Genomic DNA, 14183 nt, shown 5'->3' with positions numbered 1-14183 from the left:
ATTGCACTACCCCGCAATCTCCAATCCCCAACCAGAGATCGACCTGCCGTAGTCTGGTGTCATTGCATGGTTTAACGTCTACCGAGTAGGCCAACTAGCGTTATCGCCTTTCGGGTGATTCTATCATGTCCGACATCGCTGATGTCAAAAGCGTCAGAGATGGCATGGCGCCCCCCGATCATCCCGCCGTCCGGGGTATCCAAACTTGCCAACTTGAACTTTCCTCCCGGGTGCGGCGGATATTTCCCCCGTCGCTCATACGTTGGCTCGTATTACCAGATGCAGGATACATGGAAAAGTGGAAAGTGGAAAATGGAAAACATCATATTCAAACCGCATGAACCAACGCAGCAGCCCCGGATCCCCGTTATCCCCGCCCTCCACCACCCAGCTTCCAAGGTCCTTTGGTCAAAATGAGGTTTCACCTACGCGACGGAAACAAGTCACTCGACACGCCACTTCGAATCAACACTTGCAGAAAAAAGAAAAGATAAGCCCAACTCAGCTCAGCTCCGCCCGCTCCAGAATCTCGTTCTCGCATCGAACTCGGTCTGGACACATCAGCAGCTGCAAGCCCCTTGCGACAGCCATGACGTAGTAACCAGCCGAAGGTGACAGATTTACCCGGGTTCGATTCACAATCGTCCTGCTGCCTGGCCACGGAGACCTCGAGCGAAGCGCCATGGGCACGCGAGCTCGAGCTCCTGGTATGTTGTGTAGCGGTGTTGGCAGGGTGAAAGACACCATATCTATTCCAATCACCGGGCTGAGATGAAGTAATACTATAAGATAATATACTAAGGTGACATCGGATGCGGGGAGGTTGCGCAAAAATCCGGGGTAGGATATTTTTCCTAGCTGTCGGCTCCAGTTACTGTGTACAGCGTGGACGAGGCTACTCCCAAGCGAAAAATAACCACAAAGGTCAAGGACCGTCGGCGAAACTGCAACCCTTCTTGGCCTTTACCTAAAAGATACTCATTTTGACTCACGCACTCACGCACTCACGCACTCACTCTACCGTATGCACACGCACTCGACTCCGAGCGTCCCAAACGCCAAGGCGAGCGATCCGCGATCCACAGCTTCTGGAACGGACTTCCCCTGGTCCAATGAGATCCGCCAGGGGCATCATGCTGATATCACTACTGTACACCCTAGACGATGCGGGGCTGAGACTCCGGAGTCCGGTTGTTTTGAGGGGTGTCGATACCGAGATAAACACCACCTGTCCCCCAAGACGACTTGATGCAAAGGATGAAAAGATGGAGTCAAAGGGGGTCGGAGTGGGTTTGCGATCACCACACCTATCCCGTTCTCGGTGAGGGCCGAAAACACCCCACTCAGCTGAGTGAATTATCCCTACCCCATATTCCCGTGTCTAGTAAGCCTCCCCACTCGGCATCCGGGAAAACGGAATTGCCAGACGTGCTGGGCATGATCGACTGGGGTTTTGCCCGAGCCTGCTTATCTGCCAATACCTGTTCCCAGAACATAATCAGGACACGTCGCTGCTCTCTGGCCACTCTTCTTTTCACGTGCTGCCTGCCGCTCATCCGGGGCTCCAAGGGTGACCCAAACTTACACCAGATCCAGACCCTCAGGGATCCACGAGCGAACTCGAGCTTGTGCTTTCGAGAGTTTTCACATGCGAAAGCACGGGGGAGGGTGCTTATCGCAGCTCTTTCATCGGTGGCTTCACGTCACGTTCATCCCTTGAATTCGGTGCACGGGGAACCCAAACTGTCACGCACTCTCAGCCTCGGCTTTCTTTCCCCGGGTAATCTGATCACGTCGGACTGCGCGAAGATGACGCTCGAAATAGTGCTGCTTGCGAGCCGATAATTGTGCCAGATCGGCCCTGCCACCCGAACGGGGCTTTCAAGTTTTTTCCAGGGAGCTGATCATTCCCCCGGCCCCGCGCGTCCGATGGATATCCATTACCTCTACGAGCTATACCCAGCTGGATATACCGGCACTCCGATTTCTGACGTGCGTTTAGACGCTAGCATCGGTTTTTATGGGGTGGTAATCATGCCGGGAGCTATGACGACACGGCTGCAACACAGCTAGACCGATTCTACTGCAGGTACCATTCATCGAGCGTGGTCCAGGCTCAGACAACCAGCCCATAGGGCTGGGCCAAGAGTACCTCCCGAGAGGACAAAGTCGGAAGAAGTCGGAGCAGGCGAGGGTCTAATTATGCCATTTCTCGACCGTATTGCGGAGCTTAGTGTGGCTTTGCCCTGACCCCACGATGATCTAGGAGGCTGCTTGGCGAGTTTGGAGCGAAAGCCATGGGTCCCCGTGGCGGCAGATCGTAGTATCCATGGGCCTTGAGGCTGTTTGGAGTAACGAATGAGAAAAAATTTTCAAGTGATCGGAGCAAGTACTGTAACATGGCATAAATCCGAACCGAAAAGGGATGCCTCGGTGAATGATCCAGAAAGTGTCGACGGCATCTGGCCGCCCCTAAACCCCAACGTGATTCCGTGTCTGGGGCCGCGGGCCCGACCTTACGCACTCGGCCTGCGACTCGGCATTGCCGTCCCGACTCGGCCTTGCGTGCTCCTCAGCCCGTCCCTCTTTGATTCGGGGGGGTTTTTTTTCCTCCTTTTTTTTTCTCGCTCATCTCCACACTTCTTTTTTGCCCAGGGGCCTTGGCTCGGGGCAGGCTGACCCCGCCGAAGATTTTCAACCCCCAAAATTCTTCCGAGGCTCGGCAGTGGCGAGGCTCTGTTGCCTCCGGGATGAAAGCTGAGGAACAGCCTAGGCTGTGCTATGCAGGCAAAAATTTATCAAATGGGCAATATGGCCGAAATCGCTACATTGTACACACCATACACTTCGTGTTCGATACTACCTGAGATAAAATTAGGTAAATTTCCCCCACCCGGAGAAGCGCGCACCGGTGGTCCGACAGGCTGAGGTCCCGCTGGATCATCCGACTTGCGGAGGTTTCCAAACGACATGTTTTTCATCTCTCCGCATGGAGCGGTGAGGCAATTCTCCGGACGAGGCTATACAGGGCAACTCGTGGAGAAGGCTCAATCGGGTAATATGAGTGCCAGAGTTCGCAATGTGGGAATCTCTTTGGAATCACTCAGCTCATACACCCAGGCCATCGTTGCAATCACTCAATACTTACCCTTTCTACAATAATGTACTTTATCACACCAAATAATGCTAGTCGCAATCTCGGAGCCAAGTCCGGTCACAAAAGCGGAAACTTCATTCTGCCACTTGCCTCCGCCTCGCAAGCGGAGAGAATCTCGTCGAGTTCAGTGCGCTGAGACCAGTCCATAGCCTGACCAGTAAGCAGACACTGGCATTGCTCTCTTTGGAATCATTCTCTGTATCCATTGACTGCATCTGTTCTTGATTTCCTCCTCCCCACGCCTGCCGTCCCAGCTATGGCACCCCCGCGCCAGCGCACCGCCGCAATCGTGGACGATTCGAGGTCCGAAGCCTCCAGTGGCACACGAGAGTTCAAGAGCGCTGTGCCGAAGCGCAGGACCGCTGCTACGGCCAAGGATAAAGCTTCAATAACCAGCATGCCGGCTATCCATGACCATCAAGCGGACGAACAGCCCAGAGTATGTACACAAGTCTTAGGGGGACGGGACGTTCGACGACGTCACAGAATCTCCAAACCGACCGTCCCGGAAAACCGAAAGCCAGCTATCTAACACAATTCAAAAGGTGCCATGGACTGACCTCCCTCTCGACATCCTTCACGCTTACCGCCACGTCCACAAACTCCCCACACCGAGCGCCTTCTCCAACGACTACTCCCGCGTCGTCCTCTCTCAAGGCGTCGGCCTCCGCTCCCCCACAGCCCTCGCAGCCCGCCGCGCCCAATCCTCCCGCAAAGAACAAAGCGAAAGGCACACAGCCTCGGGCTCGCAGACCGAATCGTCCGTCGAAGACGCAAGCCTGCGCCGGATTATCGGCCAGGACCGCGTGAGCAAGGACCAGTTTGCGCTAGTCGTGCGCAAGCACTTCAACAGCGCTGGACTTTCTGAGCAGGAGACTATCGCTCGGTTTCTGTATACCGTGCGTGAGGAGCGGAGGGGGCGCAAGTTCCGGCTGAGGTTTCAGCCGTGAGGCTGGTTCAGCTGTGGTGTATGATCTGGGGCTGGTTGGTTCAGTCTGGTGCAATTTCGAATCCCGTGTGTGCCGTGACCTTGGGTTATCCCAATTGGAGCTGCAGTATGCGGATTGAATGTGTGTTGGGCAGAGCGGACTGCTTTGGATTTTTGGAATGCTTGTGCCTCATGCCTCAGACTACTTGAGCTGCGCTCTTGTTTCTCTGCCTCTGATGTCCTCTCGTCTCTTCGTGTTTTATCTCAAGATACCCATTGGCGTTTCAAGTTCTGGGTGATACTTTTGTTGCGGGTCGCCCGCTGGGCCTTCATGTATATACATTTATCGATCATCTCGGCGTTCTGGTGGCGTTGAGTCCTGCCCGCTGGACCTTTTCGTCTGATCTCTATTACAATGAAACCAATTCTTCTATTTTCTATTTTGTTTTGTTTTTTCGTTTCATAGTGCTGATGTACCAATCTCGGGGGGGGGGGGGGGTTTGTATATATTCTAAGAACCTTGAGAAGCAGTTGCGCGTTGCTAGTACCACGACTGCGTATCTTGGCATTCACCACATACAAGTGCACTGGGCAGCATGGAATACCCAGGTAATTCAAAGCAGACATCCCAATCCAATCAGGACAAAGAACCGAACTTAAAACAACGAGGCCGCGTAAATACAACAAGAATAATATTAAAGGCATCAAAAACGAGCGCCGAGATGTATGGCCCCACCATTTTCCCCGCTCGTCATCATGTCTGCCAACTATGTTCATTTCCACACATTGAGACCAGCCCACGGGTCATTAGACGCAGGTGGCTGCCCTTGCGGTTGCGAGGGTGTCTTGTGGTGTCCGTAAGGTCGGGCCTGCGCATAACCACCAGGCCCAGAGGGGTACGGGCCGCCGGCAGTGGGTGGGTATTGGGTTTGCTGCGGGCGTGGGGGAGGCGGGGGAGGAATGTAGCCTTGCGCAGCCATGTAGTGCGATGGAGTGCCAGCGGCGGCTGCAGAAGGAGCAGGGCTGGCGCTAGGGTACCCGCTATAGGGAGTAGGTGTTTGGGAAAAGAACTGCTGGTTTGGTGGTGGGGAGACGGGAGTTTGGTAGGGGTATGCCATGGGATTGTAACCCTCTGACAGCGGGGCAGCGGCGCCTTGCTGGAAGGGTTGGCTAGGCATGCAGCCCGGGGCACCACCCATATACTGGCCATAAGGTGCCGGGGAATGTGACAGTGGGGCAGCTCCAGGCATGGAGGGAGGGTAGCGAGGTGACATCTTTGGTTCAGAGCCGACCGCTGAATATCCTGGAGCGTGAACAGCAGGCGGCGGTGACTTGACCTTAGAAGGAGGCGCAACAGCAGAGCCTGTGGATGGCGAGGTAGACGATGGCTTCGGTCCTGTTGACAGGCGCTCCATCAATTGACGGAGCTTCTCTCGCTCATGGTCTTCCTGATCTGTGACACCGGCGGCCTTATCGCGCTCAATCTGGCTCAGAAGCTGAGCACCTTCGGACCGACGGTTACTGATGAAGGTCTCCACGTTCTTCCGCGTACTATCAACATTGTCACCCATATCGTTATAGAACTTCCGTGCCTGGGAGATGCCTATCGTGAGACCATTGAATGCCTCATATACCTTCTTGTATCGAGCCATCACCGCGTTCCTTTGGCGCGTGATACCTTCGTACTTAGACTGTTCGGCTTGGATACGCTTGTCCTGGAGCAAGTCGCCATATATCTTGGTCAGTTCCTTCATCAGTGATGACTGCTTGTGATTTGCTTGCAAAAGCCGGTTCTGGTGCGGCCGGAATTTCTCCAGCTCCGCTTCGAAGAGCTGACTTTCTTGACCAGTAATCGACTTTTTGTTCAAGATCAATACGTTTGAAATATCATCGTTGTGAACCTTGTAGTTGGTCAGTACGGTGAGCGACGTAGTATACTTCGTTGGAACTTGATGCTCACCTTATCTTTGAGATCTTTGAGCACATTGGCCCGCTCTCGCTTAACGAGATTGAGTTTCTTCAAGATCTCCTCCACCTTGTTGATCTGATCTGAAACGGACATGCCGCCTTCGTCATAGACATCATCCAGTAGGCTGCCTTCTGCAGGGCTGGAAGCTCCATTCTTGCCCTTACTCTGCTTGGACCCAACCTTGATCATTGCTCTTTGGAAAAGAACATCAGCTTCGTCAGTTTCCCCGGCGGATCGCATCTGGTCAAAGTCCGCCTCGTATTGCCGGAACGTAGCAGAAAGCTGAGTGTCACTGGCACTGGCCTCTGCAATGGTATCACGATAGGTGCGGATATCTCCACGAAGCGTCGTATTGAGTCGGCCGCTGGGTTGCTGGCTCCAATCACCTCCATATTTGGATCGCATCTTTTCGCAGACACTCTCTTCCATGTCTAGCTGCTTCGAGCATTGGTCCAGGAGTGATTGGACTTCTGATTTGCGCTCCTGGAGCTCGTCGAAAGCCTTGTTGAAGGGTTTATGACCAGCCAGCTCCGAGCACCAGCGACGGAACTCTTCATCAACCGTCATATCTTGATCCATTCCTCCCTTTAAGATGTTGAGACTACCGGGCAGCTTTAAGTAATCAAGGCTAGCAGCCATCTCGCCGTTTGCTGTCTCAACCTTTTCAGTTTCGGCACGAACCAATTTGGCCTTCTCCTCGTCGTATAAACTGGCAGTTTCTGTGACAGACATAGGGACAAGCTTCTGAAAAATATCTGGACCGATAATCCTTTGGATATCCTGTCCTTGATAGAGCTCGCTGACTGGAATCGCCTTTGCGGCGGGCATCTTAGCAACAGCTGATAGACCCGCCTCGTTTGGGACAGGCTGGTGGTAAATGAAGTCGTTGTCCTTGATCGTCGTGGTAAGCTTGGACTGCACATTCGCCTGGTTATGCTTGATGAGTTCCACCAGAGCGGGCCCAGCCTCAGCTGTGAGATTCGAGGTCGCAGGAGCTGAGGAGGGGAAGGACTTGGCCCAACCGAGTGCAGTGTTGGCCTGCTTGTCAGCCAACTGCAGTCGCGCAATGGCAATACCATGAGATCCGGTCTCGTCATCTGCGAGGGCTTGGTAGTAAGACGCTACCGAGCTCATGTGTGCCGCCTTTGCCTGTACCACAATAGACCACACCTTGTCGAACACGCTCTTGCTGACAAACTCTTGCATTGTCTCCGCTCCCTGGGAATATAGATAGGCGGCCTGGCCAGCCAATTTAGCCAGAAATCCAGACTTCTTGGCATCGGTCACTTGCTTCTCCAGGAAGACCTCCTGAGCCTGAGCGAGTGTAACGTGGATCAATGTTTTGACCGTATCCCGGTTCAGGTCGGTGGAAGGTGCGTGGAGGAAGTTCTCATTGATGTATGTGAACATTCCAGCAGACGCCTGGAAAGAGTGGTAGGCCGTCTTAATACCGGTATCCTCGGCACGGTTCTGATTGGCAGCATGGCAAGAGAGGACAGCGGAGATGTTGAAGATGATGGAGGCTTTCTCGTAGGCGAGGGAGTATTGAGAGGTCGGTTTGTGAGTGAATGCATCGTACCTGTAGTAGAAGTCTGGTCAGAATTCAGTCCGATATAGTTGAAAGGTGGAATCGGCCATACCATGTAAAGGAGATCTTGATGTGATTCTCATCAACCGGGAACCGGAGATCCAATAGCTCCAGCTGCCCATAGTAGCGGTACAGCAAATCGCGACCGGTAGCGCTATCCTTACCGGCGCCTCTCATGTCCTGCCGGAGGCGGTTGAGGGTGGCACATTCTTGACTGTAATTCTCAGGATCCTCGCCATAGGTCTGCCGGATGTAATCCTTGAGGGGCTGGATCCAATCGATTTCGTTGGTTTGCTTCAGCGGGCACGAGAGCATCGGTGACTGAACCATGATGGGACGGTCGTCAGGAGCAGGATGCTCCCATCCAAGATCGTATAAGGAGAGGCGTGAGAGCAGCGGTGAGGTTCGGCGGGCGCTGAGGGGATCGGATCGAGGCTGTGGGGTAAGACAGGGCGGCAAGTCGGCGCCTGATGGTTGATCACCAATGACGTCGGTCCGGTCGAGTCGCGGAGTCAGAAGCAATAGATTGAAGACGACAAAAGAGGGAAACGTCGGAGGTGACGGGAGGTGGGGGGGGAGGGGTCTAGCTGGAAAGAAGGTGACAGGTGGGATGTGATGCCCTGACGTGACTCTGGAACGGACGCCAACAGCAGAACAAAACAACACTTTATACATATTTCTCTCTACACCTCCCCGGTTGCTCAAGTGCTTACGGGACGTAAGTACAAACAACACCATTAGACTTAATTTCTCTTTTCTATGAAAGTTGAGAGCTTCATGGTAAACCTAGCATAGTAATAGTTACAGGTGTCTGCCTCATCCCCAAGGCAGAACGGGTCCCCAATCTCGCCGGCGCTATGATGAAGACATTGAAGTAGATACAGACCAGATGGTATACAGTACATGGAGATTTACATAGCTTTAGGGTTTCTTGGACGACTCCTTGTCGGAGGCGCCCTTGTCTTTGTCAGCGTCTTTGGTATCCTTTGCCTCGGGCTTGGATGAGTCGGAGTTCTTGTCGGTCAGCTTGTGCCAGACAGACTTGAGGAAGCCCTCATTCTTCTGGCTGTCACCGTTGGATTCGGAACTTGAGGGGCTAATTAACACATTAGTATCATCGGAGTCCCAGGGTAGACCAATGTGACTTACCTGTCCTTGTTGAAGTTCATTGTCCGACGGGCCGTCTTGTCGCCCATCTCGTCAGCAAGAACCTCCAAGATAGTCCGCTGGTTACCTGTCAGGTACTTGGGCATGGCGACCTTGAATTCAACCCTCAAATCACCCGTGGGGGTGAAGCGTCCGCGGCCGCCGAGTTTCTTCATGCCCATTCCAGACAGAGTGATCCGATCACCAGTGCCGGTACCAGTGGCCACCTTGACCTTGACTTCATTGTCAAGGGTCGGGATGGTCACTTCACCACCAAGCAGGGCGGTGGTAAGTGGAATTGTGGCTGTGTAAAGAACGTCGGATCCGTTTCGAGTGAAACGGGAGTCGGGAGCGACTCGGATCGTGACATACAGGTCACCATTCTGGGTGCGGGCACCGGACGGGGCGGCGGTTCCAGTGGGAGGCGCATCGCCTTCACCGGTAACTCTCATACGCATGCCATCTTCCACACCCGCGGGGATGTCCACCTTGATAGTCTTCTTTTCTCGGATCACACCGTTTCCGCGGCAGGTACCGCACTCGGACCCGCGAGGAACGGACATACCGGCACCACCACAGGCATCGCATGTCGCGGCAACCTGGAAACCACCCTGCATCATGTGAACCCGAGTCCCGGTGCCATTGCACGTTCGGCACTGGGATTTCTTGGTGCCCTCCTTCATTCCGTCACCTTTACAGGTACCGCACTGTACCAAAGGTGTGATGACAATCTCCGAGGATGTACCCTTGGCAGCATCCATGAATGAGATGCTGCTCTGCACTTCGATATCCTCACCTACGAAGATCTGCTCCTGGAACGGGTTGCGTCGGCCACGGGGACCTCGGCGAGCACCTCCGGCAAAAGCACCAAACAGATCTTCAAAGTTGATGTCGCCGAAGCCTGCTCCTCCGAACCCACCTCCGCCAAATCCACCACCAAACCCGTGGAAGCCACCTCCACCGGCGAAAGGATTGGCTCCGGCGTTCGGGTCGAAGCCGCCATTTTGATCAAACGCAGCCGAGCCGAATCGATCGTAGCTCTCGCGCTTCTTGGCATCGGATAGCAATTCGTAGGCTGTTTGGGCCTCGGAGAACTTGTTCTTGGCTTCCGGGTCCTTGTTGGTGTCGGGGTGGTATTTCTTGGCCATGCCATAGTACGCCTTCTTGATGTCACCGGCCGATGCACCTTTGTCGACGCCGAGAACTTTATAGGGATCAGGGATCGCTGAGAGGGGGGAAGTAGTGTGGAAGATCTACCGAGAGTTAGCTGGCAAAGATCTCAAAACATACAGACCAAGCTGGGAAGCTACCTACCCTGGCTGAGGGCCCGAGGGTCTTTCTCTTATAGACGCCCTCCCGCAGACGTCGAGCAGGAGAAGCAGAGGCTGGCGCATGATATCCTCGTTTCTGCCCCGAGGAGCAGATGCTGGTCTGCGCCGAACATTGTTGCGTCCGCAGCAGGCGCGCGGGGAGGGCCGCGGCCTTCGGGAATGCTGCGGATGGGTTCATGGATTGAATATTGGGCAGTGCTTGGAGGGATATTGTCGTGGTTGAAGCAGCCCGCTGGCGAGGGAAAGAAAGGAAAGGGAATAAAGGAGCGAAGGTCGGACAAACAGAAGAACGGAAAAGTCTATAAAAAACCAATGGAATCGTTCTGCCACTCGCCTTCTTCGCGCAGAATTCGAGATGCTTCGGCAGTGAACCTTCTCGCGGATAAACTCATTAATCCGGCTCCGGCACCGCCTGCTTACAGAGCACTTTCAAGTGGTCCGACTGCGGACCTTAGCTACATTACCCACTACCTCAATTCCCCCCGACCACGTTTCTCCTGGAGCTGTGCGAACACGCTGTTCGAGCTTCTATTCTATACTCTTATCTCCAAGCTTCCCTCTACTCTTAACCCTTCCAGACCCGAACTCACCCGAACCTAGAGGTCTCGAATAGCATGCTCCGCGGCCAGACCCTCCCCTGGAGAGCTGCGCTCCACCAAACACCTCGCCCTTTACTGCGCCGGCCATTTCTAGCTTCGCCGAGGAATAATGCGATCATCCGGTCAGCATTAAGTGTGGCCCGAGTCGGTCGCGTGCTTCCCTCCGCTCCCCGCACGTTCTCCTCAAGCTCCATCCAACGGAAAGAGAAACCCCCACCGGAGGACCCAAAGGAGGAGTCGGAACAGAAGGATGAAGGGACACAACAGGATGACAAGGAAGCGGAGCGAACCCCTGAATTCCGGAGGAAGCCATCCGACTCTGGAAAGAATGCGGAACAGACGGGCCCCACGCGGCGAAAGGACCGGTCGTCCGGTGAGAAGGAACAACGAGCTTTAGAGGATGACGCCAAGAAGGAAGCCAAGGAAGCAGAAGGAAAGAATGATTCGGTCCAGCCATCGCCCGTCCCGCCTAGTAGTGGCTCGGCCGACTCGAAGCCCAGTGCGGGAAGCAGTGGTGGGAATGGCGGTAATGACGACAGCGGAAAGAAGGGAAAGAAGGGATCTGGAGAGAAGGCCCTCCAAAAACCAGCCGTCCCAGATGTATACCCCCAGGTGATGGCAATCCCCATTGCGAAGCGTCCGCTGTTCCCCGGATTCTACAAAGCGATCACAATCCGAGACCCGAACGTTGCCCTTGCGATTCAGGACATGATGAAGCGAGGTCAGCCGTATGTGGGTGCATTTTTGTTTAAGGACGATAATGCCGACGGCGACTTGATCGAAAATCTGGATGACGTCTACGATACCGGAGTGTTCGCCCAAATCACGGCCGCATACCCCCTTCGCGGCGAATCCAGTGGCGTGACAGCCGTACTTTACCCCCACCGGCGCATCAAGATCTCGTCACTGCTGCCTCCCAACGAAACCAACAAGAGTGGAACAACTGAGACCAATGAAGACAAGACGACCGAGAAGCGAGGTGACGTCGTGGCCAGCTTTGAAGAGGTAGCACCTGAGAATGCACCCAAGGACCACTATGAACCCACTTCGTTCCTGAAGAAATACCCAGTCAGCTTGGTCAATGTGGAGAACTTGACTGAAGAGCCATACGACAAAAAAAAGTGGCATTATCCGGGCAGTGACCAGTGAAATTGTGAACGTGTGCAAGGAGATCGCGACCTTGAATCCCTTGTTCCGCGACCAGATCTCGGCTTTTTATACCGATCAGTTCCCTGGAAACCTCAGTGATGAACCCGCCAAGCTCGCCGACTTTGCTGCCGCAGTCTCGGCCGGTGAGCTTCACGAGATGCAAGAAGTGCTCGAGACCATGAACATCGAAGAACGTCTTCCTAAAGCGCTTGTCGTTTTGAAGAAGGAATTAATGAATGCCCAGCTACAGTCTAAGATCACCAAGGATGTGGAGGCCAAGATCCAGAAGCGCCAGCGCGAATACTGGCTCATGGAACAGATGAAGGGTATCAAGCGAGAGCTTGGTATTGAGTCTGACGGCAAGGATAAGTTAGTGGAGAAGTTCAAGGAGAAGGCCGAGAAGCTTGCCATGCCCGAGGCCGTCAAAAAGGTCTTTGATGAGGAAATCAACAAGCTGGCTCACTTGGAGCCCGCTGCCTCCGAGTTCAACGTTACTCGCAACTACCTGGACTGGTTGACTCAGATTCCGTGGGGCCAGAAGAGCGTGGAGAACTTCGGCATCAAAAACGCAGTTAGCGTCCTTGATGAAGACCACTACGGTCTCAAGGATGTGAAGGATCGAATTCTCGAGTTCATTGCCGTTGGTAAGCTCCGTGGAACCGTGGAAGGAAAGATCCTTTGTCTTGTTGGCCCTCCTGGTGTGGGCAAGACCAGTATTGGCAAGTCGGTGGCTCGTGCCTTGAACCGCCAGTACTACCGCTTCTCCGTCGGTGGTCTGACTGATGTTGCGGAGATTAAGGGTCACCGTCGAACCTACGTCGGTGCCCTGCCTGGCCGTATCATTCAGGCCCTAAAGAAGTGTCAGACCGAGAACCCTCTGATCCTGATCGACGAGGTTGACAAGATTGGCCGTGGCCACCAGGGCGACCCGTCTTCCGCCTTGCTGGAGCTTCTGGACCCCGAGCAGAACTCCTCGTTCCTGGACCACTACATGGATGTTCCCGTGGATCTATCCAAGGTCCTCTTTGTCTGCACGGCTAATGTCACCGATACTATTCCCCGCCCCTTGCTGGATCGTATGGAGCTGATCGAACTCTCCGGCTACGTGGCTGATGAGAAGATGGCGATTGCCCAGCGATACCTGGCACCCGCTGCCCGGGAGCTTACTGGCTTGAAGAACGTTGACGTGAACCTGAATGAGGATGCCATCGAGGAGTTAATCAAGTCTTACTGCCGGGAGAGTGGAGTCCGCAACCTGAAGAAACAGATTGAGAAGGTGTACCGGAAGGCAGCATTCAAGATCGTTCAGGATATCGGCGAGGACGTTCTGTCGGAAGAAGCTGCGCTGACCGACGAGGGCAAGGCTGCCCAAGAGGAATCCAAGGAGCATGAGCCCTCCGACCCTGCCCAGGCCCCTATCGAGCCCGAGAAGTCGACCACCGAGACCCCTCGATTGGCCCTCAAGGTTCCTGAGAGCGTTCACCTCAGTATCGGCAAAGATACTCTGAAGGACTACGTCGGACCTCCCGTTTTCACCGCTGACCGTCTCTACGATCGGTTCCCGCCAGGTGTCACCATGGGTCTTGCTTGGACCAGCATGGGTGGCGCTGCGCTCTACGTGGAGTGTATCCTGGAGAACGCCCTCAACCACCAGTCGCGGCCGGGTCTGGAGATCACCGGCAACCTGCAAAACGTCATGAAGGAGTCCACGCACATCGCCTACTCATTTGCCAAGTCCGTTATGGCGCGACAGTTCCCCGAGAACACGTTCTTCGAGAAGGCCAAGGTCCATCTGCATTGCCCCGAGGGTGCCGTTCCAAAGGATGGTATGTTTTGAACTCTTTTTCGCGGGTTATAGCTTGGGTTTGCTAACATGTCTCGAATTAGGACCATCCGCCGGTATCACCATGGCCAGCGCCTTGCTGTCCCTGGCTCTTAACCACTCCCTCGACCCGACCATTGCCATGACGGGAGAGTTGACCGTCACGGGCAAGGTTCTTCGCATCGGAGGCTTGAGAGAAAAGACTGTGGCTGCTCGTCGAGCTGGCGCGACCAAGATCCTCTTCCCTGCGGACAACACATCCGACTGGCTTGAGCTGCCTGAGGTGAGTCACCCTGAGTCATTTGCGCGTTATTAGAAACATACTAACGTCAGGCAGAATATCAAAAAGGGCATCGAAGGTCATCCCGTTGGCTGGTACTCGGAAGTCTTCGACCTGTTGTTCCCCGATCTCGACCACGACAGCGCCCGCAAGGTCTGGCAGAAGGCGCTAGCCAAGCCGAAGAAGAGCGAGGGTGAGGCTGATGACGAGTAGC

At 54.5% G+C, this 14183-nt stretch overlaps 4 protein-coding genes across 4 annotated transcripts; 2 read left to right on the top strand and 2 right to left on the bottom strand.

Moving 5' to 3' along the window:
* Positions 1 to 3413: 3413 nt before the first annotated feature.
* Positions 3414 to 4107, top strand: N7498_001873 (uncharacterized protein; the record flags this gene model as incomplete). Its single annotated transcript, XM_058448935.1, has 2 exons — positions 3414 to 3596; positions 3703 to 4107. The coding sequence occupies 2 exons, from the start codon at positions 3414 to 3416 to the stop codon at positions 4105 to 4107; spliced, it is 588 nt and encodes a 195-aa protein (XP_058311279.1).
* Positions 4108 to 4858: 751 nt separating this feature from the next.
* bro1 (putative signal transduction protein BroA) lies at positions 4859 to 7972 on the bottom strand (the record flags this gene model as incomplete). The annotated part of the gene is made up of 3 exons (XM_058448934.1): positions 4859 to 5986; positions 6046 to 7633; positions 7695 to 7972. 3 exons carry the CDS (start codon positions 7970 to 7972, stop codon positions 4859 to 4861), a joined length of 2994 nt encoding a protein of 997 aa, XP_058311278.1.
* Positions 7973 to 8563: 591 nt separating this feature from the next.
* On the bottom strand, positions 8564 to 10297 carry N7498_001871 (putative mitochondrial DnaJ chaperone (Mdj1); the record flags this gene model as incomplete). The annotated part of the gene is made up of 3 exons (XM_058448933.1): positions 8564 to 8738; positions 8792 to 10041; positions 10103 to 10297. 3 exons carry the CDS (start codon positions 10295 to 10297, stop codon positions 8564 to 8566), a joined length of 1620 nt encoding a protein of 539 aa, XP_058311277.1.
* A 436-nt stretch (positions 10298 to 10733) lies between these two features.
* Positions 10734 to 14182, top strand: N7498_001870 (ATPase AAA-type core; the record flags this gene model as incomplete). The annotated part of the gene is made up of 4 exons (XM_058448932.1): positions 10734 to 11767; positions 11841 to 13693; positions 13755 to 13972; positions 14027 to 14182. The coding sequence occupies 4 exons, from the start codon at positions 10734 to 10736 to the stop codon at positions 14180 to 14182; spliced, it is 3261 nt and encodes a 1086-aa protein (XP_058311276.1).
* Between the last annotated feature and the right edge of the window lies 1 nt (position 14183).

Source organism: Penicillium cinerascens, assembly GCF_028974065.1.
Source record: "Penicillium cinerascens strain IBT 15544 chromosome Unknown contig_1_segment0_segment0, whole genome shotgun sequence".
Taxonomy (NCBI): domain Eukaryota; kingdom Fungi; phylum Ascomycota; class Eurotiomycetes; order Eurotiales; family Aspergillaceae; genus Penicillium; species Penicillium cinerascens.
This window is presented reverse-complemented; position numbering and strand designations above follow the sequence as displayed.